Below are 27,105 nucleotides of genomic sequence, written 5' to 3' on the forward strand. Positions count from 1 at the left end.
GCCATCCTAGTAGCATACAATTAGTAGACTACTAATGTCTGCTTATTCTAGGTTTTTGTAAGAACTGGGATTGAAACCTACAGGTGTAGTGATAATGATGTGAGCATGATGTATTTCAAATAAATCATCCATCACTGTATCTCCTGTCAGTTCCTTGCAGCTGAGTCCTACAGGTCCAAATTTTTCTTTCCAATCATCAAAACGCTGACTACATAGAGCTTTTATTGGAGCCACTAAAAATTACACAAAATAATCAGAATTATATCAAGAAAACCAAATATTCAACCATATTGCTAAAGCAGCTAAATGTATACATTTTTAAGATGACTTCTTGAATTTAATTTCACAATTTTCAGCTTTGCTCCCAGAACCATAAAATTTGTAATGGGTATTATTATCCTTATTATCCTATTCCATGTGCACAGATTGATATTGAGCTTTGGGCCTCAGTTCTTCCCTATCAACAATCAGAAACAGAACCCTATAATTAAGGTTATTTCTGCCCTCTTTTAATCCTGATTTTTTTCCTCAATCCCACATGGAAACAATCATTCAGCTATCAAAGGTTTTCTCACAGACAGAAATACATCTTTTCTAAAGGAAGATCATACAAATACCAACCTTTTTCCAGACAGAAAAGGGGTTATAAATGAGAAACCATCCATAAGCAAGAGACAGAATACCAGAAGAAATTAAAATCTATCTAAACCAAACGTTAAGTCTAGTCAGGGTCATACCGAGCAGCTAACGCAGCAGATAGCAGCTAACATGGCAAGTAGCAGCTCTGATGCTGGTTCTCATGAACAGACTCCTAAAGCAATCTATTTCTTCCCCCCCCCCCCCCCCCCGAGGATACATACTACACTTTTGCAGATGGAGGTTGATTTCTAGAAATCAGAAGTAATTCTCTAGAAGGACTAACACTAGCAACACATGTAACTCTATATTGGATGGGTAATCTATATGGAAAATGCAGTGATTTAAGTGAAAGAAGTGATCTACACACGAACTGAAAAAAGCAGTAATAAAACGGATCTTGCAGTGATCACATTCTAGGCTAGTGAGAGCCACTGGAATATGAATCATTTCTGCGTATCTGCTGACAAGTGATCCCTAAGATGAAGAGATTTAAAGAACCAGTTTCTGCTTCAGAAAGAGGTGTAAAATCTCGTAAGCCTAACAGTGGCCTATAAAGCAGGGGAAATCACTAGCTCCAGAAAACTGATTAAGCTACCGGCAAGTAACTCACAAAATTGCAAAAGCAATCATCTTTTGCTATGCGGGAATGCAAGAAGCTAGTGATTGCTGCCGGAACTTCAGTCATCAATCCTTAGCATGTGTTAAAGCTACTGGGAAACAACTCTAATTTACACAACTACTGCAAGCTAATTCACATACATTGTGCCACTGATAAACTAGGTACCAGAGCACGGTCTGGCAGTATGTAATCTGATTAACACCTCTGTTCCAACAACTGGAAAATTGACATGTCTTCTTCCCCATCACTGTCAAACCTGGAAAGGTCAGCAGATCTAATTCCACCAGCAGGCAACTGCTTCCTTACTGAAAGTTCCAACCAGACAATTTGTATCAATTCTACCAAGGCAATAAAATACATTACAGTACACTGAAATGCTCCACCTCAATCCGCTGTCAGAGAAACTATAATACATGCCTGTTTATAAAAGATCTGTTTACAATACACAGTAAACCTAAATCAACACTCCTTATTGTAAGAATTTGAACACATTGGAAATTAAAAAAAAATAAAGCCGAAACTTTTGTAAATATAAAGATTAACCATTAAGAGCAAGACTGACAAATGTATCACTGAATGAATTAATTAAAACTGGGACAAACCCAATTTCATCTGATTTCATGATATGAACTCAATTGTCCAGGAAGGAAAGAAACAAAAGTGTATTTGTTATGACTATCTCCAAATATTTTCATTAGTTCCTATACAGATCAATTGAACTCACGAAGATCACAGCTCTGTTACCTCTGAACTAGTAGACAGAAAGCAACAGTTAGCATGAAACCATGCCAGGGAAGCGAGTATTGGAAAATTTGATCCTTATCCCAGAGCAACAGACAGGCATAAAAAAGCTACTGCATGATTTCTGGCTCTGCCATTAAGAATTTGTTTTAGTTTCCTTTGCTTCCTTCTTCTCTTTTCGTGTACATCTTGCCTTTTTAGAGGACAAATTCTTTACAAGATTTTTTAATTTTTATTTGTATAGGCAATGATGAACACTACATTTACACAGTGCTGTAAAATACTAATAATAGTTACAATGGTATCACAAATAAACAAACCCTAAAAGAAGTAACTTTTTAAAGAACGATGTAGGTCAGAATTTCTTAACATATTTAATTTCAATATTATTAAAGCAGTCACTCCAGATCTCCACATTTACAGAATGACATTTTCTACTACTGTCATCAAAATATTTAAAGCTGCATAATACTTACTGTAAACAACTTTAATATTTAACCAAGGAAGCGGGGCTTCCATGAGTAATCTGGTAATAGCAAGCTCAAACATTACAGTTTTTCCAGAGCCAGTCGGAGCACAAATCACAAAATTCCTATCTGTATAAAGAAGCTAGGAAAGAATTGCAAAGTGGTAAATATAACACAGCTATCCATTGTACCTATTCATACATTCCAAAAGCATTGCTTAGGGGAAAAGGGCACAAGGAAATTATTATTACATAGATATATGCAGTCCTCTAAAAAATTTTGTATTAAATGTGAACTTAAAGTTACAGCAGAAGAACGAACATCATGTGCTACACAACTGCTACAGAAACATAAATGAGATACTGTTCATCTAAGGTTATTGTGTGATGAAGTCTACCATTCCGCAACAAACAAAAAACCCCAGCATTTAGCCTTAGATGACATTAATACAGAATCACTGCCAATGTCCAACTTGCAACCAAACATAGGCTCATCAGAGATGTATTTTGTGCTCACATTCGAAATGCAATTTGTTTTCCTTCTGTAATTCAATCTGCATTCAAAATTCCAACATTGTTGAATATATATCATTTTAATAGAATGTTAAGTTTTCAATAATGATGAAAGTAGGTTTTGTATGACTATGCTTCCTTCCCCGATGTTCTATCCTTCACCATCTTAGAAGCCAGGTATGTCCACGTCAGGTTCCCTCATTTTCCTCTGACCAGGCTGACTCTTCTCTCCTTCCTCCGCAGTGTCACTCACCCACCCTTCCTCCACACAGCATGCTCTGTGCAGCTTCATTTCCTTCCTTCCCTCCCAGCTTCTCATGGATTCTACTATTGTAATTGTTTTTTCCTTTCCTTCTAGCTGTTAATGCTCTAAAACTATTCTATGACTGTTAGGAGCTCACAAGGACAAACAGGAATCACCTAGTACTTGATTTATAAAAATACCTGTAGCAATGATTGACACTGACAGTACTGCTGAACAGTTGCAGGAATTACCTGTGTTCTTCATCTACCATTCCCAGTTTTCCAATTCTTACAAAAATCAATGAAGTACGAATGGTCTATGAATACAAAATTTTCCCTGATTTTTGTTAAATAATCCTTTATAACATTCACTGTGAATCAGCCAGAGAAATTCTAGCAAGCTGAATGTTTACAACTCATTTCATGGAACCAGAGAGTTGCTACCAAGTTGAGTTTTGCAAGCTTAACCACTAAAAACCAAACAAAACCCAAAAAAAACCAAACACCAAACCAAACCAAACCCCAAGACCATTATTTTTTTAATATGCTGATTTATCTTCATTTTTTAACAAGGTGTCATGTCTTATACATGAGTGGTAAGTAAACTTTGTCCTTCCTGGTACCTTACAAACAAGTTTATGTTTAGGAGCACCAATACATGAGCCATTTCCAAAAAACTATTTATTTTGGTTTTTTAACACTATTGCCCTGAGAACTCTGATTTTGCAACTTTCATGAAAGTAAATCTTGCTTACAGCTGCCTTTTTCCATTATTCTAGGAGCAAATAGTCACACAAGATTATTTTACAGGTCAGTATGACATATAACTCTCATCAGAAAATAAACACAAATTTGGAAGTAAGGAAAAATACACAAAATCTATGTTAAAACTAAAAATGCAAGGAAAAAAAGCAACAATACAGCTAGATCTGCACATAATTTAAATACAAGATTATTCTGCTTATATAAGCACCATTCTTAAAACCTTCTCTTTATAAAACTTTAGCTAGTGGATAAGAAACTCAATATTTGCAACACCAAAAGTAACCTAAAAATCATGCTTAGAAACATTTGTGAATGACACTGGCATTTTCCCTAGGGTTGAATAAAAATTTCAAATGCTCTGTTAAAGACTGATTGAACCTGTATCTCCTCTCTGCAATACCCATAATACAATCTTTCTCAAATTGGTTGCTTTCAAAATAAGTTTTGGTTTTTAAAGAAAGAGTATAGCTTATAAAAAGGGCATGGACAAACATCACTTCTCCAAAAGGACAACCTTCTCTAAAGTTCTGCTTTTCTTACTCGTCCTGTGAAAATAATTTAAAAAAATATTACTAATCTGTATGCATAAATACAAACATAATTCATGTCTTCACACATTTAAAACTGAGAAAACCATTTTTCGAAGTTCTTCTGGTCTCTTCTCCCAGCTAAGCACAACCTTGCTCTACTATTTCAGGAACAGGTTCTAGATATATTACAGTTTTCTAACTCCTTTTAAGTTCTGAATATCAAAGTATCATTTAAATTTATCTGCAAAGTACTACTTGCAGCTGCAGTGTTTCATACTTACATCATCCAAAGCTTTAGACTGTGCATAGTTAAAATATGGGAAGTCCTTAAAAATACTTCTAAATTGGGTTGCTTGACAGCATTAAGGAATTGAAAACAACTGAGTGAAAATTATGAAATTTATTTTAGAACTGTAAATGCATCTCTTTCTTGTAATTTAAATGCAAACTTAAAACATATGCAACAATCTTTCACTGATACAGGCTTGTAAAAAAATATTAAAAAGTTACCTATTAAATGATTTAGTACTTTATTTAAGTTCTTGTTGCGCCATATATTCCACTTCACCAAAAAACCCACTACCTATTTGAGAGGTCTCAGGATTATACTAATAATCACGAATCTCTCCCTGGCATAGGCTTCACGGCAGGACATGCAATTATGGAATATGAAACTACAAGGGACAAAAGCTTTATTCTACACTGCAAACGAGATACAAGAGCAAGCAGAGCACTGCTGTTAGCATATCCACAGTGTCAACGGTTGCATTATATTTGTAATGTAACACATTAATTAGCATAATTTTGTCTGTAACAGTAGCAAAGAAATTCACCTACAAACTCTTAGCGCTGACTGGTTTTAAAGATATTTTCAATTGCTAATATTGTGCATTCTTCGGACAACAACATTCTTATCTAAAATATGAGTAAGAAGAAAAAGAGTATTGTTACATTACAAATCCAAATGAGTGAGTTGATCTTTGTCTGGACTTGCATTGAAGCCGCACAGGCAGACTTAACTGTAACCATCCAATCAGGCTGAGGATGCACACACAGTGAGATATAACACCAAGAGTAACAAGAACAATGAATTGCTGAGGCTTCAGATTGATGTTACATTAAAAGACTAAATAAAGAGGAAAAGAAAAAGGAGTAAAACAAGAAATAAAAGTAGTTAAATATAAACATTAAAAAATGGGTAAAGATAAGCAAGTAATATCAGACTAAGGAAAATAAGGATTTTTTAAAAAAGACTTCTCTGAAATTATCTCTCTAAATAAGTGATCTATTTTCAAAATGCAGAACATGGACTATCTGTAATTGGCAACATCAGAACAATTGAGTCCTTACTAATTTTGGAAATTATTACACTTTTTAAAGCTATTCACATGAGTTTAAGTTGCCGAAATGTAGAAATTTCCTCTTCCTGATATTTAACCTGCCATTTGACATGTTTACTAGAAAGAAAATATTGAAAAGACAATGAAAAAAAAAAGCAAAAAAAAGTTTGACAGATATAGATAGATGGTTAATTATGTTATGGGTTAAAGGAGGAAAATTATTGCAAAATCTGCTTAAAGAACAGACATATACTGTATGCACACTACAACATAAATACAGATCTATGAGGAATATGTGAAGTTTATTTTCTCCTGATAAAATGGGACAAAAAGTAAGATTCAGTTTTCCTAATAAGCCTAAATATTAATTCACTTTCCCCTTATTTAAAGTGTATGGGGATATATGTTACAAATCAAAACTATTACAGTGTAATGCATGAGTTCCTATGGCTACAAATTAAACACTATAATTTTGTAAATGTAAAAGTATTGTAATAAAATCAGTAAATCAGATACAGCAAATACAAGGATACGTATTTCTGTAACAGCCCTCAAAATTTCCAATTTTCTTCCTGTAGAGCCTAAAGAAATAAAAGTAGTAAATTTATAAAACCAGATTTGTTTTCAACCAATATCCATGAAAAGTATCTTCCTGACCCCAAGCTGTGTGTTCTGTGAGGAGCTGCAAAGCTATTAACAAAGTTCATGGTGGTATAGAAGGAGCTGACAGGATAGGACAGGGAGGTCACAAGCTCATCATTTGAAAGAACTATCCTGGCCCTTTGCTGAACTCACTCCAGTTTAAGGATGTCTTGCCTTTACCAGAGGCTCAAAACTTGATGCAGTACCTAGACGTGGTCTCAAAAGTGCCAAGAAGGGGATAATCACTTACCTCAACATCCTGGCTTTGCTCCTGTTAACAAAGCCCAGGATGCTGCTGGCCTTCAATACTGCTGGGGCATGCTGCTCGCTCACATTCAACATGCTCTTCGCCAGACCCCTGCCACTTTTCCACAGAGCTGCCCCCAGTCAGTCCATCCTAGGGGAACCCCTGAGGTTCTTCTGCTTCCCTGGGGCAGGACTTTGCATTGGTTCCTGCTGAATTTCATGAGATCCCTGGCAGCCCCCTCCTCCAGGACAGACTCCTGTAGTACTCCACTTGTGGCAGGCATGTGGGCAGAGTATGGGCATTCACCACCACCATATGTGCCTGACTATTCAACCATTTTTTCTACCCATGCAGCTGTCCATCCGTTCCTAATGTCCTCTCTTGGCTACAAGCATCTTGCAGAAGACAGTGTTTCTCAACCATTCTATGATTCTATGAAAAGCCTTGCTGAAGTCAAAGTAAACAACATCCACTGCTCTCCATCCACAAATCTAGTCACTGTTGCTCAGAAGGCAATCAGAATTCCATTCCTGGCCAGCCTCCAAATCCCATCCTAAGACACAGCTCTGTCCAATAATTTTCTGCTAGGACTATTTTTCCATTCTATATTTGTGTAACAGTTAGCCAGGTACACAAGGTACATTCCACAGATGCAATGAGTCCCTGTCCCAAAAAGCTTAAAATCTAGAAAACACACACACGTATTTAAAAACTATTAAAAAACAATAACTTCTAAACCAACTATTTCATCATTTCATCAAAATTCTCACCACTTTCCTCCATTTTCCAGATTTTTCCTGTTTAAAAATCTATTTCTACAAAGATACAAGTATAAGCCACATTGCAAATAAACATTCCATTTTCAATTTCTGGTTTCAAATGAAGATAAGACTATTTACCACATGAAGGAACAAGGCTGCTCATTTTCAAATTGTTTAGGGGACTGATTTGAAATGACATTTTCAAAAAGGTTTACAGGACTTGGCACTTTTGAAAATGTGATTCTTTCTCATAAATTCAGCTCATATTAAACAACAATGCAATTAATTTCATAGAATTGCAATATCTTCTATCAAGTTTAGCCAATTATCTCACCTTGAGCTGGTGGGAAAATGTTCTCCACTCTACCTCAGATCATGGATATCCATTACTATTATTATTATATACCAAAGACAGACAGTGGACTATTTTTCTTGAAATAGAGTAATAATAATTACCTGTCGGATCCAGAATTTCTGAAGCATTAGAAAATGATTTCATTTTAATTCCATTTTTAGACACAGTATCCCCATCATTTACCCTATGCAGAGTAAAATCTGAGTCTTTACTTATTGGAGCATGATGATTACTTCTCCATAAACTTTCATTTCTCATTTCTTTCATGTTTTCACTTGGATTTAAGTAAGTATCAATTTCTTTCACATCTGTAGAACTATCTTTAAGTTCTGTATTTTTGTACATATAACCAGACATTTCAAATAAGCTGCAAAAGATCCAGGATTTTCATTAGTTTATTGTAAGGTTACACAGTTTCTCTAATATGTGAAAAATATGCATGCTCCTATTAGGAGCAGAACTAGTAAGATATAATCGTAAGAAAAGTTTGTATCTAACTTTATTTGATATGACACTCTTCTACCTGCAGAAGACTCCTTCCAAGATACATTTTAACTTTGCTTTCATTCCAGAAAGAACCTGAAAGAATAAACTGCCTGTCCAGATGGGCTCAATCCCAATAGCAGATTAACTGTCAATCTCTGCATAATTAAAAACAGAGAGACATAAAGGTTCTGAGGAATAAGAAGAGCTGGGCATCTCCTTCCAGGCAGCACTGACATCATGTTGAGAACTGCTCGAGGTATTCCTGGCTGGCTGACCTCTGCTCTGAAAAGCAAGTGATCTTAGCCTTCTTGCTCCTTACCACGTGGATAAAGACCTCAAAATACTATTTTTAAAAACCTTTGTAATCTAACAATTTCTTTAAAATTAAAGCAGTAAACCTCATCCTTACTTTTCTTGTAAAGAGGCTGAGCTCAGGACACATTTAATTACAGTACTAAAACACTGCCAAAAGGAAACATCTTCTTAAACTGAAAAGAATTCCTGTATGGAGTCCTGTTAAAGTACCTTCAATTGAAGGATCCCAAACTCTGCATTTAACAAATGTATCTAAAATAGTAATATGATTCTGACAGTTGATAAATTATCAGAATTTACTAGACACATACCTTTTTTTTAATGTTGAATGGGCACTCTCATCATCACTGTTTTCTGGAAAATTACTTAGTATTTTATTTTGTGAAAAATTTGCAACAGGTTGCTGAGAAAACCGTATTCCTGTTTTAGATTTATCTTGGTCAGATGAGAGAAACAATGAAACCATTTTCAGACTTTCACGCCGAAAACTAATTTTCTCTCTTTCTCCCACACTTAACTGAAGCACTTCTTTCTCAGAGGCTATGCCAAAATGAACAGGTGCTGGTGATTTATCATTTACTTCCTCAGTGTTACTCTTACATTGTTGTATAAACTTTTGGTGCTTTCTCCCTCCTACATAAACAATAAATTATTATTTCTATTAAAATTCATATTCCTATTCATAGTCATTTTATTAAATATCTTCCACACAGAATAAGCCAAATTCGCATGTATTATATGAACTGATATTTCTATCTTATTGCAAGAACTTTAGTGTATATTTTAGGACTCATGCTGATGAATGCAATGCATCTGTTGTCAATTACAAAGTTATAAAAATAGGGTCACTTGCTATGCTTCCTATACAAAGCAATGGAGCAAAACTTTTCCTCAGATCCACAAAGTAGTTTGTAAGCTAGAAACTCTACACCCTGTCCCAGAATAAAAGCAGTCTTTTAAAAAAATGACACAAAGACCGAGCTTGAAGTTCCTACTACAAACAGCTGTGATATAAACCCTGCAATCTCAACAGTTAAAATTTGTAATGATGTCAATGACAGGCTGGCTTCATAGTCACTTTGGTTAATTATCACATTTTGCAGGGTTAGTTCTCAGTAGGATTGGTGTCCTGATCTGGCTGACCGTACAAGCATGGCTGCCAGCAAAAGGAAGGCAAAAGTAGAAATAAGCAATTGACTGCAACAAGATTGCAGAACAGCTCTATTCCGCAGCCTATTAATTTCAGTATTATCCATCTAGAAACCTAAAATTACAATGGCCTGTTTGTGACATAAGCCCAACAGTTCTAATTCCACAAACACAAGAAAGCTTATTTAAATGAATAGTTCTTAATGGAATTGCTCTTGCATAAAGTAGAAAAAAACCCCCTTCACCCTAAACAATAAAATTCCTAAATAGAGAATATCATAAATTGGCACAACAGCTAAGAAATGCAGAAATATAATTGACAGAGATAAAGCAACCAAATTCTTTAGAATACATTTCCTTAAGGTGATCCTGAATGTTTAGATGGAAGGAATATTCCACTTACAGCAACCAATGACCAGACTCAAATTTGGCCTCCTGAATAGGAATTTGAAAAAAGCTCCAAAAAGGAAGAAGAAAGGTACGTTCATATGAACTCTGTTCCTAGGGTGGGAGACAGGTCATCAGATCCATGTGTTGTGTTACACTCCTACAGCTGCTTCCCACTGTGTTATGATGCTTCATGGAACAATGTGGAGTAACTGAAATTTTGATCAAACTTCTTATCTTGCCCTCTTCTGCACAGTAAACTTGTAGCCTGTATATGCCCAAAGACGACTGCTAATACTCCAGACATATGTAAGAGCATCACTCTCAACTAAAATACGTTCCTTGGCTATATTTACATACCTAGCGTATTTCATATTTCACAACATTAAAAGTGAAAGGAGGGATTATCTGTCAAGCTAGTCATTTGTTAAGCCATTCAAAATGTATGTCAAATATTACGGTTTAGTGGGACTTGGCAGGGTTAGGTTTACAGTTGGACTTGATCTTAAAGGTCTTTTCCAAGCTAAATGATTCTATGATTCTATTTTATATTTTACCCATATGAGTGTTGGCTGTGTTTTTTTCCAGCTCCCTCTGTAACTCCTCTGCAGCTGGAATTTCAGCAATAGCTGGAGCAGGTGCAATACGCCAAATCTTAGGCTCTTCATTTTCCAGATACCTATTTCTAACACACAAATATAAGGAAAAAGCATTCCTTAAGCACTCTCCACAACATCTAGCTCAAAATCAGTAATAAATAAATAAATAACCTACTGTTTCTCCTCCTAAAAAATATTCTTTAATTCACGTGATTTTTAATCACAGAAAATTTAAGAGGCAAAACTTCTGCTAACTCATATTTCTCATAGCCCTAAGATGCACCTGCATCATTCAAACTTCAGCGTGCTTGAAAAAACATTTCAAAGTATGAGTTATGAAACCAGGAATTTCTAGCCCCACATTTCTACTGGTAGACAGAAAAGGAAGTTATAAAAAAAAATTCTGCTGTAAAATGATTCAGAGTGTGGAAAAACTTGGAAAACAATTATATATATTTAACAAAAAAGATTTTACCTTTGTCTTGTATCTGGTTTTTCATAAAATAAATTATCCAATGAAAAGCCCATGTCTGCAGAGTTGAACATTTTTAGATCAAACGTGAAGTCTCTTAACCTGCAAAAGGCAGAACAAGGAATTCTGAAAGTGAAATTACTAGAATTTAACCTGTATAAGGAATACAAAGCTTATTAGTTATGTGCCAATACTTCTAGATTTATTTTTTCTTTTAGAGCTCTTGCCTGCATCCTTAGTTCTTAAGAAAGAGAATCCCTCTCCTGATAAAATATGATTCCTATTACTTATGACCAAAAAATCCTGTAGCACCGCACTTTAAAGCACCTTTATATTACTATGATGTGTCAGGAGGGAAAAAGTGGGTAAGAGTGAAGATCCAGATAAAGTTTATGTTAAATTATTTAATTTCTAAGAATAATGCTAAGATTCTTTTACACAACTGAAGACTATATATTTTTTTCTGAGATTTTTTCCATTCTGATGGAAAAATATGATCTGTCTTATGATTGGATTCTGTCAAGTTTTACAAAATAAAATTATTCTATTATCTAAAAACCTCAACAATTATTTTAATTTACAAGCAAATCAGATTTTTTTTAAACCTACATGCAAATTGCTTACCTGGATAATTGGACTATGAGCCCAACTCCTTAATGTTAACAGGTTTGTTCTGAAACATCAGGAACAGAGATTATTTCTAAATTATTTATCATATACATCAGTTTTAAAAATACTCCAGTTAATAGAAATACTTTTCATTTAGCACCAACCCTAGGCATTAGACATGTTTTCTTTATGTGTTTGTGTTGAGAAGTTTCACAGCTCTTAATTTTTTTAAGGACAACTTTAAAAAGCAAAGCTCGCGCTGAAAGAATAACACAGAAAGGATTTTATGAGTCAAAAATGTTACATTCACTGAAACAAATGGTAAATACCAAATCAACTTGAACAGAGTTTATAAAACTCAGTAAGGACCAAATTTGGTGATAAAATAACAAAGGAAAGCTATTTTCTTTACCTGCATAGATAAACCAAAGGTGATACATTTTTTGTACTCCTGCAGCTCATTAGTGACATGAAAAAAATCAAGTGCTTTGCGCATAGAATTCAGGTTTACTTAATTACTGTATACTGTCAGCTGTGAATCAAAATTTTAAAAAATATTTTTCTTCCACGGAAGCTGTAAAACTTCAAATATTCCAGAGAAATGTTTCAACTTTAAAACAGAAAACATTTCACAATACTGGCAGAATATAGAGCGTATAATCAAAACTGTCTGTGAAGAAGATAGGTTTTAGAACTTCAAACAAGAAATCTGTCAATGCCTCTTTTACGCTCACTTTTCAGAGTAAGTCTGCAGCACCACTTCCGCCAATTTCTGCCATTTCCCCACCACCAGGTTTTGCCACTTTTTCTTTCACACTAATAAATCTAGAATTTAGAAATCACACTAAAAAAAAAATAAAATCTAACAAAGCTGGTTAATTTTGCCATCATTCTTTCACATGCTCTTAACGTCAATAATCTAAAGCAGGAGTTCTAAGGCTTCTGTATCAGTAGTGGCAGCAGAAAGTATCTGTCGGAAGTACTATCAAGTTGTAGCTATTCAAGTAGTAATTATCTGCATTAAGTGCTTATTCAGCTGAATAACCACCACTCCATCAGCTCCAAGGAGCTGCAAACACTGCACACCAGTAGGAAATGGTTTTCATACCTCAGGTGGAAAATCTTCAATCTATGATTATGCAACTTCTATTTAAGTAATTTGGATTTGTGATTTCTGCCCTTGAGCAGTCTTTGTTACTCACACTTAATCTCCCAGGCCACTACGCTCTGTATGCCATTTATTCTTTGACTGGCTCCATTAAGTCCAACTGCTTAATGACGTACAGAAAAATGATAGGATATGCCATGCCACAACACTCCTTTACATAGTTCTGCATTCATCCACCTGCTTGCTGGCTGTCAGCTGCAGCACCCCACTCAAAATCACCAGCCAAGAAAAAGTGAAAAGTGTCTCAGACTGTAGAGGGCAAAAGAAAAAAAAAAAAGGGGGGGGGGGGGGGGAACAACACATGTCCCCAAGATGGACAGGAATGAAAGGGTCTTTTCGATACTCAGTGGTGTTTGACAGCACAGGGAAAATGCATATTCAAGATAGCAGAATTAAATGAGGTATTTGCAGGAGCAGCATAGACCATCGACTCAGACTTTACAAAGAGGTACTTGCCAACCCCTGTAAGCAAAGATCTCTCGTGTATCCGTTTTAAGAAACAGCTTACTACAAACACTGCATACCACAAGGGGTTTTGCTCTGTTTTTAAGCCCCTTTGCTTTTCACCTCCCTCCTAAAGCCCAATGCTTTCCTCAGCCCTCTGTATTTCACCTCAGTGCTCTCTCCAGGGGGCCCAAAGTGAAGGCCGCAACCTTTAAGAGTGCCGACCCGAACAAATTGCCCGCTCCCAGCCGTGGACCGGGCGCCCTGAAGGAGCAAGGGGCATCCCTACCTCACAGCGCTCCTCCCCTGTGCCTGCCAGCCCCTAAGGCCCCCTCGCAACGGGGCTCCTTCTCTCGCCCTCCTCCCTCGACTGAAGGAGAGCCTGACAGAGTCATCCCACCTCACCAACAGCGCCTCTCGCCACCTCCGCGCAAAATGGCGGCAACAGAGGGGCCAAGGCGGTGCTACAGCGCCCCGGCAGCGTCCCGCAATCAGTGCCCCCCTCAGCCGGGCCGCCCGAACGAGCGGGGAGCGGCGGTTGCCACCTGGCCCTTTCCTAGCGCCGCTACGGGGCAAGGCCGCCCTCCAGAGTTTGCGGAGCCTCCCGGCTCCAGTTTTCTTTCACCGCGGCAGGGTCTGCGGGTTCCCGCTGGCACGAAATGGAGGGCGCCGGGCCCGCTCCCCCACGGCTGTATTTGCTCTGAGGCGCGGCCCGGCCGTAGCACTTGACAAACCACCTACGCTCACAAATCCTGAAGCCAAGGGGAAAGACGGGAAAGGAAGGGGCTGAAGTCTCCTTAAAACGGTAAAAAAAAAAAAAAAAAAAAAAAAGAATGTGGAGGGACTCTAGTAGTGCCAGGCTTAGAGCTTGTCCAAACATGGATTTATCAGAAACCGCTCTCTGTTGAAAAGTCCTTACTCACTTTTACCCTGGTATAAATTAGAAAAGGCAGCTGATTCCTGCACCATATGACTGTTATCAAAAGGATTCCTACAGGAAGAAGCAAATATAATGAAAATACTGATTCTTAAAATATTTTCTAGTGGATTTCTGAAAATCGTTTTTTTTTTTTTCTTGCTGCTACTGCTGAACTAGAGCAACAGAGCTGCCTCAATTTATAGGAATTGGAACAATATCACATAAAGTACTTGTAAAATGCAGAAGGGGGGGTTTGGTCATTTGTTTTTTCCCCACAGAAATACTGCAACTTAGAATTCTGGACTTGCCATTAGAGCATAGCTTTTGAACTAGTAAATTTAGAATAAATTGCAGAACTGTCTCAGACTAAATTTTAAGCTCATTCAAAGCTTCATGCCATTCAACAAATACTATAGAGGCAACTACTGTAAATATGTATTTCCTCATACATAAATAGATGAAAAGGAGACAAGATTTTCTGAAATACTGATTTTAACATAAATAATTTTTATTTAATCAATTTTTTTGTTTTTCTTTCTTGAAAATATTAATTTTTAACTTTCCATTTCAAATTCTTAGACATTGTATGTTTATATAATGTAAGTGTATTCTCTCAGACTGTGCAAGCCCAGGTCAATTAAAAGCATGCAGTAAAGGTTATGCTCCTTTTTACAATTCTGTGTATATGAGGTCTTTCCTTATTATTTTTTACCTTAAGAAGACTCACATCAGAACCGTGCCATATTACAGTATTCCAAAATTTACACCACATGTTTAGATGCTTTAATCCACCTCCCCATCTAATTACTGGCAGCCAGCCAAGGGTGAGAAGCAGTTCATTGCTACTTCCAACATGACAGGATCTTGGCCAGCACAGAATAACAAAAGATTTTATGATGAAGAGCTTAGAATACAATCAGGATTGCTAATGTACCCATTGTCTGAAATTAAATTCTGAAGCCACCAATATTATTCAGTAATTTGAATAAAAGTGGAGAAATGTTTGTGCTTATGAGTATACAATAAGCATTCATTTTGTGCTTATAATAAATTCTGAAACCGGAAAGCATTTTTACTTCTTAGTATTACAGAATGCCTTCTTCGATTCTGGCCTCAGGCAAGTTTCCATTTTAGTTCACAACATCTGCTTTTAGCTGACCAGACTTTAAAGTTTAAAGCGATAATACAACAGTTCATTTTTTAAAGCTATTTTTTCTTGATTCCCTTCCCTAGGTGACATCTCCCTCAACACACACACAAATCACATAAAATATATAGCAAAGCAGTCTCTCAACTGCACTGAGACAGTTTAATTTTTGATTTTCCCCAAGCCTAACATCTGATCTGCCATATGTTTCGAGTCTTTCCAGCTCATGGAGATCACATAGGAAGTCATAAACCTGCATGTTCTGGAACAACACAACTAGAAAATCACGAACACCAGACATTGGTCAGTGATCCATATGATAATGGAATAATACTCATACTTAGTAAATACAAAACTATTAGAAGATTCAGTTTTCTCCAGAATGTAGAAATTGAACAAATCAGCTACAAACAAATTAAATACAGAAAAGTACCAAGACATAAGCAGGCTGACAATCGTGTCTTCTCTGTTTCCTTTATTTGGCTTTATCCACAGTTTCAGAGACACGACAAAACCATCGGTCTCTTAACGAGTGCCCTACCTCATAACAGAAATCACTGTGAAGTATTAGAAGGTCTTAAAATCACAGGTGACTCCTGAACTGTATGATTTTTGCCATATGCTTGAGACAGTTGCAATGATTCATTTAGTAAAGAAATTGTAAGAATTAAGAATCAAAAAAGTAAATTTGCAGCTGTAACCTTTTCCAGTCAAAATTGGGAAATAAAAATATAACAAAAATGAAGTTGCTTAGATAAGGAAAAGGGGAGTTTCTTCCGTTTTATCCTGGTGGCTAGCATTTACAAATGTGGGCCTGATGTTGCACCGCCCTTTCAAAAACTTAAAACAAGTGAATAACTTGATTTGTGGCAGCTGAAATTACTCATGTGCATAAGTGTTTGCAAGATTAGGTCTTAAGAGAGCTAAACGCAGCTCCCGCTGGGACCTGGCAATACTGCTCTGCATGTCTGCCGGAGGGGATCTCCCAGACCTGATACAAGGCACTGTTCCCCAGGGCTGTAGCAGGCAGCCTGCTCCTCCCATGCCCCTAACATCTGCTTCCCCAGGAAGTTTAGCTCTTGAACTTTGGTTTTTATATGGCTGAAGTGTATTTAACACTATTTTTTTTCCGACGGTGAGGTGGGGAAAACATACTTTTCTGTATTTTTTTACCTTTGTTTCCTTTTTCATTTTCTTACCCATATGTTTTTTTAAGAGATGAATCTTCTCCCACTGAGACCCTCAAGCATAGACTAACCACCAAGGACCATTTTCATTATGTATAGTATTAGTATCTTCAAATTAACAAAACAAGCACATTCCGCATTCACAACTCCACCCTGAACAAATCTCATCATGTACAAACACATTATTTTATGTCATATACTATTTAGAGACATTAGCAATTTTGCACATGATAAAGGAGATAATATTGAGTATAGATTTCACAGTTCACATAGCAGATACTTTTTAATTTTTATATATTTAAATCGTAGGGTCAGCTGATAAAATGAGACATAGGCAGAAAGAAAGAAAATAGGATTAATGCCATAGTGATATTTCCTCCTTTGGAGTATACTTCCTAGGAGGCAAGTCATTGCTGCTTCCCTTAAAAGTAAAACAAAGAATATCCCATTGATACAGCGTCCATGGAGTCAGCTTTTATATAAATGACAAATAAACCTGAAAGTTATATCTGCAACCACTATTTTGGAAAATAATATTTACTTTCATCTTGTCAATTCCCACAATGTACTTCCTTGAAGGGAGAAAGGGAATGGATGCTTTTTAAGCTAGAGCTATTTTGGTGAAGTCAGATCTCAACAGAAGTATAAGGTACAACAAAGTGCTCTTATTTTAATAGCTTTTTGCTCTAAATTATTATGAATCAATGATATTTGCTAGTGCACAATGACTAACATCTGGATTCCAGATCCTCTGATGGTTCAGTCACTTTGATAAGATAGCCTGTCAGCGTAATTTCTTGCTCTGGATTGGAAACTAATTCTATCATTGAGAAAAATGATTCTGAAACCCCTGAAAAAGAATACATTTGTAGATTTTGTCTTTTCATTAGATAAGCATATTATAAAATCTACAGATTTTTCCTAGAATAATTTTCTCATTTGTAAAAAAGTAGAAACAGTTCTAATAAAAATTAATGTTGTGAATAGTCCCAGTTCTGTGGTGAGCTTTGTGCGGGAACAGGGAACTTAAGTGAGAATGTTTTCTTGTTGCAGTATGAGCCTATTTATCATTTTATCAAACTAGTTCCCTGGAGAAGAGAGTCTTTTTTCTGCCCATGTTTTGAAGTAATATGCACTGTTTATGAACTTCATTTTGTGTACAGTTTTGGCAATTAAAAAAAAAATACTTATAGTAGCCTTCATGTATCACTCTGAATCACTGAATAAATATATGTCTAAAGTGCTCATTTTCCTAGTTCTCAGTTCTACAAATATTCCTCGGTAATACTTGCAGACTAGTTGAGTTTGAGTTAGGATTGTAAGTGAAAGCCTGCTATCTTGCTGCTGCTCATTAAACCAGCAAGAAAATACATTATGGAAAGAAAAGGTCCATAGAATAAGTTAGAAAATGTAATTTTCAGGAAAAGGGATGTTTCTCACCTTGGAAAAGCTGCTTATACAGAAATCTTAATATCACTGAGGTGTTTGTCCACATTCAAGGGACAGAGAAAGTTTTTGAGTTTTGAAAATACGGGTCTGATAGAAGATGAATGTTTAGAATATATTTTGATTTACATACAGCATTTTTATAGTTATTCACCAAAAGAGTGAATTTACTTCCTTTCTTCCTTCTCTGGTTCCATCCAAAGTACTAAACTTGTGTTGATGAAGGTGGAATAAAGCACCTCAGCCACGTATACCGTGTTTAAAGCAGCAGTGTGATCCACGTGTGAGGTGAATAGGGTCCAGCCAATATGATTGATGTAGTCAGGGCTAAGACACATATGTACTCAAGATAATTCTGATAATTTTAAATTGTCTTTCCTAGGATGACAGCCTGCTTACTCAGTTATTTCTAATAATCTTCCATACTGTTGCTGTGCATTTTAAGTTAAACATCAACAATATGCCAATTAAATTTCTGCAGACTATATGATCTTAACACCTTACAGGTCCTTAGCTTTTTCAAAGTAGGTCCGTGTATACAGATTTTGTTTGATCTCCGGTTCATGTCAACCTGGCTTTGAAACATATCGTAACTAGAAAATATTTCTTTATGATATGTTACTTATCAGGAGTGTGATCTATACTGATAAAGGAGTGGAAAAAGTTCATGCAGTAATCTTTCTTCAGAAATGAAGTTTATTCTCCTTGCATTAAAGTAGAAAGCATAAGTTCCTCAAAGTTTGTATTTTCTCAAATACTTATCTGTTTTAACTTTTCTGATCATAAAGAACATCATTGCCTTTAGCCTTATGATTTTAAATTTAATTTGATGCTTGATAACATAATAGTATTTACTGATCGCATCACAAAAAGATTAAGTGCAAAGCTGTGTCTCTGGTACACAGCTAACAAAGTGCAATCTAGTCCTCAGGAGAGCTTTAGGGTATTATTGCAGTGGAAGTGATAAACAGCAGGAAGTACAAGTGCAGAAGTATTACATATCCTAGCAGATGATGGAAGGGACATAAGCCAACCCTCCTGAACCCATATCGGATACCAGGAAAATGGTTGTGTTTTACCGCACTTGGACCGCATTGATTTAGGAACTTCACACAATGTGGGCCTGTCGTGGTCTAACTCTAGCCGGCAACTGAACCCTGCACAGTTGCTTGCTCGCTCCCCCCCACGATGGGATGGGGGAGAGAATTGGAAGGGAAAAAGTGAGAAAATTTGTGGGCCAAGATAAAGACAGTTTAATAGGCAAAGCAAAAGCCACACACACAAGCAAAGCAAAACAGGGGATTCATTCACCACTTCCCATCAGCCGTCCCCAGGACAGAAGGGCTTTTGTGGATTCACTGACCTTCAGGTACAGATATATGCAATTCTATTGCACAGGTCTTGAAAGCATTTGAACAGCATATTTTTTCCCGATTGTTCCGATTTTTTTCCAAATTTGTACCTCTAAACTTTATCAGTGTTGTATTTTTTGACTGAAAATCCTTGTGAAACAAGTATAATTCAAAACTTGAAAATAGCAAGTGTCTTACATTCTGCAATGCTGTAACTTGTGCAGCTGTTTAGCTTTCAGTTGGGGCACTAGAGGCAATTGTACCAGTTCCTGACATGTTCTCTTCTGAAAACAAAGCCCAAAACAAAACAGAAAGTTACATGAGAAGCAGCAGATTAGAAAGCCTGAGCACACTCACATTTACAAAATTATCCATCACCAGATGGGTTTGTTCCAAGCAAATGGTGGACTCCACATTGCAGAGCATGTCAGGAATAGGCATTATATTAGATTGAACATGTTCTGGGAGACTTCCAAACTAAGAAGTAAAGCTGGGGGACTTGTCACCATCACAAAAACATTTGAGTTCAAAATCCCACTGCACTTTGGCACAAAATGCTGAAGATGGTTTACACAGACTCAACTTATCCTCAAAGTAGCACAACTGCTTTGGTGACAGTGGAGAACCTGAGATACCAACATATTGCAAAGAAAGAGAAAAACTTCTGTCACACAGAATTTTTGATAAAAATGAAAGAGGCAGCAAGGAACACAGTTGAAAAATGCAGTATGTCGACACACTACCAAAAGAAACAGAGTTAGATATGAAACACTTTTATAACAAGCTGACTACTGACAACGATACAGAAAGTAGGTGACAGCATTTCAAAGTCAAGACATTCTACATACTTGTTGATGTGTTTACAACATAGATGAAAGAGCAGTTTCAAGATTTCACAGAGAAATGCAGGCTGACACATTGACATTGATAAAGTTCTTAAAACATCAACTTATATAAAGCCACAAAGAAAACTTTGTAATTTGCATATTTAGTCCAGCTACTCACTCATCAGCCCTTTCACATATTGATTCAGACCATATAGACTTACTGGTTAATTTTTTTGTAAGCCATTCAGAAGAGGACGTATGTATTTAAATACACGAAGAAAAGATGGAATGGGGTTAGTGGGCTGAGGCTGTATCTGCAGAAGAACTCAGGGTGCCATAATGCTCTGACAGTTTTCTGTGTCTTCTGCTGGAATGTGTGCTTTTTACTGGAATGTCCTGTGGAAAATTGAAAGCCTTGGCTTCCTGTGTAATTCCGGGGAAGACCTGGGAACTTATAGAATCTAGCAAGTCACTACAAAGTATGGTAGGGTTCTCCCTTCTCATTTTTCCAAACAGCATTATAGTTATAGCATTCACTCAAGATCTCTTCCTTTTTTATTAAGTGATTTCAATCGACATCTCCCACCTTCTGAGTGAAAACTCTAATAACTCAATTATTGGGTTTTGTGGGCCAGGCCTGTCTCAGCTTTTTCATTGTAAAATGATTTGAAATGGCATTGAATAATTAAACCTTATGTGGAAAGAGTGCATATGTGCCAACACAACTGTATAGCTCAGGAAGGTCACCTGAGAGCTGGGAGATGGAGAGAGAGAGAGAGACAGACAGACAGACACACACACACACAGACACACACACACCCACCCCCCATTCCACAACCAAATCACTGCATTCCCCTACACTACAAGAGAATAGAGTCATGTATGCTCTTGTCTAAGTATTTATTTCATGCAAAAGAACTGAACCAAATACCTGCTATAAGCAAGGAAACTGTTTCTTGTGACATCAGTGGTGTTTGCATCACATTTGCAAGGAGAGCCAAAGGGTCTATTTAAAAGTAGAAAATGTAATTTAGTCATATTTTAATAGCACTGAATTGTGGGAATGGATTTTATGTAAAACTGTTTTAAGAAACTAAAGATTAAAAACTTCCACCTTAACAGAATGCTTTTGCAAATCATACTAACTTACATAAAATTAATAAGATCAGCTTAACCTAAATTGTTGCTGCAGCATCACTAAATGTTAGAAAGTGTGGGTTTCAAGTGTTTTAGCATTCATTACTTCTTCATACTCATTGAAGCACCTTATTTTCCTGTAAAACAAGCTAGAATTGCGACATCTGGGCAAATGACTTTAATATTTGGTCTTCATAAGCTGACTACAAAATACCCAGTGTAAAAAGAAAAATAATTTCTTTATGACAAGGAAGTGTTGTTTTGTTTCTTGAGAAGTCGCGGATAGATTTCTTTTTACATATATTTTTAGTTAATTAAAATACTACTTGACTATCAGGAGAATGTGATTTATCTCCTCTCACTTTGTTTTAGCTCTTGTTTTTCTCTTGGCTTTAGCCTCTACAGAGCCACAGATTTAAGACCAGGGAGTCCATAAGAATCTCCAACATGAGCTCCTGCATGTAAAAAGCCATTAAATTTCACCAAGTCATGCCCTTTTTGAGACCTGTAACTTTTCCTTTTCTAAATATTTATTTATAATATTTCATTCCACCCTTGTGTGTTTTCTCCAAAGTGTGACCTTTGGCCTATATTCATGGTCTGTGCATAGACTTTAGAAGTGGAGGGATTTGAGGCAGAAACATTTCCTTGGGCAATAGTAGTGGCAACAGCATGAGTACCAGGGAAAACAGAGTGTTAGGATAAATCTTCCCTAAAAAAAATTAAAAAAAAATCACAGTACCAAGCTATTCCTCCCTGCTACTACATACATATGGGGAAGAATCTTAATCACCAGCGCACCAGGTACAGAATATAGATCTACAGAACTTTAGAATCAACTTAGATAAACTCATAGTACTCATTAGAAATAATAGTAATTAAAAAAATGGAATGTGAGCAAAAGAAATGCTGAAATGTTAAGACATAAGCCCAGTGTTCATACAAATTTAGAGCACATATTTATTGTGTTACCAGTCAGCACACCGCAGCTGACAGCTCTGCTACGTGGGCCTAACTGCTGCATTCCAGATGCCAAAGGAGAGCAAAGAGAGACAAGGCAATTATCATCATGGAGCTGAGATCTATCACCACAATATTAATAGTGCAATAAAACAGTGGACATCAGCTTGGTGGAGGATGCTTACTCAGCAAAAGAAAGGAGGAAAAAAAAAAAGGAATAAGCGTAGGGAAGGACTCAAAGTGGCTGGGAAGGGGCATCTGGATCCTGTCTCTCATCTCCCTGGTTTGATAGTACCTGCATTGGTTAAGTCCCAGAAAAAGATCTAGTCCCATTCACTGATAGGTATTTCGTGTTTCAGATTTCGTGGTACAGATTTAAGGTCACACTTGAGCAATTTACCTTAATAACACTGTGCTTAAATTTGTTAAAACTGCCATCTTTCTGTGGAAGACCATTTCAGATGATGTGGTGGAGCAGGACAGAATCAGGTCTATTCTCCAGACCAAGAGGACAGCTTTCATTGCTGACAGAGAACAGATAAGTAAAAGCTAGTGAAAGACCCTGATCACCATCAACATGACACAGGAATTAAAATAGCGGACTGAAGGAACAACGGGTACACTTCCACCTAGTCCTGGTTAAAAAAAATAAAATAGAGTTTTTATCCTGATAAAATTCTAATAACTCAGACTGCTTCTCTTAAAATATCCAATTGTTTTGAGACTTCCCATTAAAACCTTTGGCAAAGGTGGTATCTCCAAGTGGAATGTTCTGATTACGGTGAAATTTCAGCAGAACATGGCTTTGCTTCAACAATGCTTCAGTAATTTCTAATTCATTCAGAACAGTCTAGTAGAAAAAGGCATTAGAATGAGATTTTGCAGGTGCAGAATTTCTTTCTAAAAAACTTCAGTTATATTTTTGCATTATCTACATTTTTTCCTAGTTTTATTTTAATAATGGAAATCTTGGCAATGTTATTTGCTGCTGTCATAAAAACAAGCCATCTTTACCTTGATGATTTATGCAGCCAGACAGTATGCAGCATGCATCTGAAGTCGTATATAGTTGACATTTGCATGAAATGGTATTTTTATGTTATATTTTAACATTATACCAAGAACTGTTGGTCATGGAAAGGATTAAAAAAGCACTATCCTCATATTCAGTTGGGGAGAGGGGCTTGCTACTTACTAAATTTCTATTGGATATTCATGACATTTCAAGTAACTGTTATTTTAAACATCAAAACCCACAAGAAATATCTACAGAAAAGTTGGGAATAAAGAGGAAAAACCTGATACTAAACACAAAAAATGCGGCATTTAATTACTGGAATTGTTGCATTAAACCAAGCTTCTACCAGTTCTCAGGAAAAAAAGACAAAATATTTCAATCACATACAACCAGTTTCTCTGCTTTAAAATGAATTCCTTTCAAAGAAGGCAACAGTTAACACTGCAGAGGGATTTTTGCCCCATTGCAGTGCTCTACAGTTCTAAAAGACTGGCTGGAAATAGGACTTCAAGGCAGTGGAGGGGAGCATAAGCTGAGTTCAGGAGCCTTCTCTGATTCTGCATTCGTTGAATCATTAGTACTTCTGAAACTCAAGAAAACTGGGTATTGTATAAAATAGCTAGAGGGAACAGCTTCAGAACGTTAAAATACAGTCCACAGGCAATTTTCCAGAAGAACCCCCCTTTCCATAGTTCTGTCCTCCTTTTTAATATTTTAAGCTAGATGCCTTAAGTGATATATAAAAATATATAAAATTTCTCTCTGACAGACTGCTTTGGTCCAGGGGCCCCAGCGCTGCTGTCTGCTGGGGGCTCCGAACCACTTCCGTCAGCCCGCCGGGACCCCAGCACACCTCCGCCAGGGATGCTGCCATGCAGGGTACGGCATGCTTTTCTTTGTACTGCTTTCTTCTTCTGTATGGCAGTGTGGAACAGTTTTCTTATGAACCGCAGTTCTTTGTTCTTGTGGTGGTAGCTCTTCAGAACTGCAAGCGTGGTAAGCATGTTGAAAACACCAGACAGTACCACTGCTGCGCTTCGTTAATTGGTGAACTGAGGGGTTAATTCTACCTCTGTTACACTGATGTAAACAAGCAGTAAAGTCAGTCTTGTCTATAATGCTAAACTAAGATAAGATATACATAAATAAGAGTAGCTAAAGCCTAGAGTTTTGGGGTGGACAGTTGGCAGCTTTTAGAGATTTACAACTTTGTAATTTTTATTTTAAACTGCAGAAGTCAGAGGCAAAATTGCCTGTGGGTCATGAGTGGGGGCAAAGACTGAAACCACACCAGTCATTTTATTGTGGGAGGGGTGGGCTTAGAAAGGCTTGCCAGTTTTGTTTGGCTGTTTGTAAAAATCATCTGTGGGGGTTTTCTGCTAAAAAACAAGAATAAAAGAGCTAGCGTTTAAAAACATAAAGACCTGTAGTTTCTTTTGGGTTTAGAATAGTAAAGCTTTGTGTGCATGCATACATGCATAAACTATAACAGCAGATAAGTGGGCAAAGTTTTACTTGTACGTAAAACCAGGTGTTAGATTAAAATCACTGTTTTCACATCAGTGACAACTTCAAAAATAATATAAATGCTACAACTATAAAAAGATACTGTAAGAAAAATGTTTCAAGCAAAGTCAGTTTTCCTGCTTATTGATTCAGGGAGCTGATCATCTCTCCTTTTTTACACCACTGATGCCAAAATATGGAAAATGTGAATACTAAAAAAGGTAAATATTTTAAAATGAGCAATGATAGGTAGAATATACAGAGAATTCATATTTTTAAAATGTGCATAAAATAGTATGCTGTTCAAGCAATGGTGTACACTAGCATCCTTTCCTAAAAGATACTTTAATTTGAAGAATTTAATCTTGCTAAAGCAGAACACAGATGCAAAACAGGTAAGTATTTACTCTTAGAAGACACACAGGAGAAGAAATTCAGTAGTATCTAAAGAACCATTATAGTAACAACAGTGGAACAGTGAAGTTACAATTGCCTAGAAACAGCATGAGAGAGTGGAAAAATTTAGCTTTGTGCATTGATTTAAATAAAAGCCTGCATGTACATTGTTAGATCATATTGAAAGTGACATTGTGTTAAGAGGATTCAGCCAATGAAGTTGTACTGATGTAAGCTGGGGTAGAATTTGGCCCTGCCTATCATATATTATACATGCACTGCTCATTCTCTTCTCTTGTTTTGCTCTGTTCTGACCTAGTGCTTGTCTCTCTTGTCTGTGATGCTGACTTCATCCTTGACCCTGGCTTTCTTCTTCTCCCTGTATCTCCTGTGGCTGTGTATTACTGCTCTCATCGCTTTAGCCATCTATTTTTCTTCTGTAATTTCATCCTCACTGAAATCTCCTGTTAAGAAATCTGATTATTTAAAGCTATCATTGAAGCTATTTGCTTTCCTAATTTGAAATGTTTGTATTTTGACTTCAGTGGTTCTCAATATAAGCACCCAGCAGAAACATTAAAGTTAATCCACTTAAGGCAAATTTTAATGTAAAAATACGACCATTTTCATCTTCAGCTATCCCTACCAGCTCTTCATTGATTTAAGGATATGTTCAAAGTGTCTCTCCTTGTTTTCCTCCATGGATTTTCTCCAGACTACGTTTTCATCTAAAGGCTTGACTTTCCATTCCACCTTTCCTTAGGAAGTAACTTTCAGAGCTGCGTGGGTACCAGATGCTATCAAATAAGACTGTGTTACACACAGCTTTGCATTGTATATATACAAATGCAGATAAAGTCAGTGGAGAATAAGGTCCCATTGGTCAGTGCTATGCAAGTGCTCCCCGAGATAAACAGCCCAACTGTAACACAGAATACCCCTAACTGTATCCAAAGGGTATATTTTGGATAAAAAACAAGAGGAAATTGGGTTTTCAGAGTTGAGAGGGAATGGTTAGGACAAAGCCTGTGGCTACAAGAATATTGAATATAATAGGGATTGTGACAGAGTAACCTCAGCCCTTCTTCTGCCATGAAAAGCAGTGTTCATAGGGGAAGGGGGGCATTACAGTTGCCTTGTTTCTTTTCCCTTACTCATGAATCTCTGAAGGAAGACACCCTGCTAAGTTGCATGCTTCCAACAACAGCTTAAAGATCCTCGTAACTAGGACAAACATGAGGACTTCTCAGCTTTCCCCAGCAACCCCAAGTTAAAACTGTTCCCGTGAGTTTTCCCCCACCAATTACCACTGTTCTCCATTCTGTCCTGTTAGTTTTACCAGTATTGTTTATAAAACTGCTCCTAAGCTGCTTCAGCTATCTGAAAAAACACACCACTTTTCTCAATCCTTCCATCCAATCCTGCTGCTTTCCCAGTTGTTTTCAAACTTCGTAGGATAATACCTGTTTCTGAGTTACTCCTTTTATTTTGCTACAAACTCCAGTTAAAAGAGGGACAAAAAGAGAAAATAAGAGAGACTACTGTGACAGTGAAGAACATCTGAAGAATGCCATGGACTAGCACAAATGTCAGTTTACTACCACATTTGTACCAAAACCAGTAGCATCTCAACACCTCATCATTGTGGAATACATGTGCTAACCAGTAGGTAGCTGACAACTCCTATGGACGAAGTATGAACAGCCACCATTGCCTTTCT

The 27,105-nt window shown here is 36.8% G+C and overlaps 1 protein-coding gene across 1 annotated transcript in view; it reads right to left on the minus strand.

Moving 5' to 3' along the window:
- The window catches only part of HFM1 (helicase for meiosis 1), a 39,397-nt gene extending 28,054 nt beyond the window's left edge, over window positions 1-11,343 (minus strand). Inside the window, exons 1-8 of the mRNA XM_075759900.1 lie at window positions 11,273-11,343; window positions 10,756-10,877; window positions 8,974-9,295; window positions 7,963-8,228; window positions 6,390-6,437; window positions 4,798-4,868; window positions 2,476-2,608; window positions 82-233 (exon numbers count right to left, since the gene is read on the minus strand). Of these exons, the coding sequence (XP_075616015.1) occupies window positions 82-233; window positions 2,476-2,608; window positions 4,798-4,868; window positions 6,390-6,437; window positions 7,963-8,228; window positions 8,974-9,295; window positions 10,756-10,877; window positions 11,273-11,343 (1,185 nt within the window). The remainder of the gene's footprint in view (window positions 1-81; window positions 234-2,475; window positions 2,609-4,797; window positions 4,869-6,389; window positions 6,438-7,962; window positions 8,229-8,973; window positions 9,296-10,755; window positions 10,878-11,272) is intronic.
- Window positions 11,344-27,105: the final 15,762 nt, after the last annotated feature.

The sequence above is a fragment of the Balearica regulorum genome, chromosome 8 (assembly GCF_011004875.1).
Source record: "Balearica regulorum gibbericeps isolate bBalReg1 chromosome 8, bBalReg1.pri, whole genome shotgun sequence".
Taxonomy (NCBI): domain Eukaryota; kingdom Metazoa; phylum Chordata; class Aves; order Gruiformes; family Gruidae; genus Balearica; species Balearica regulorum.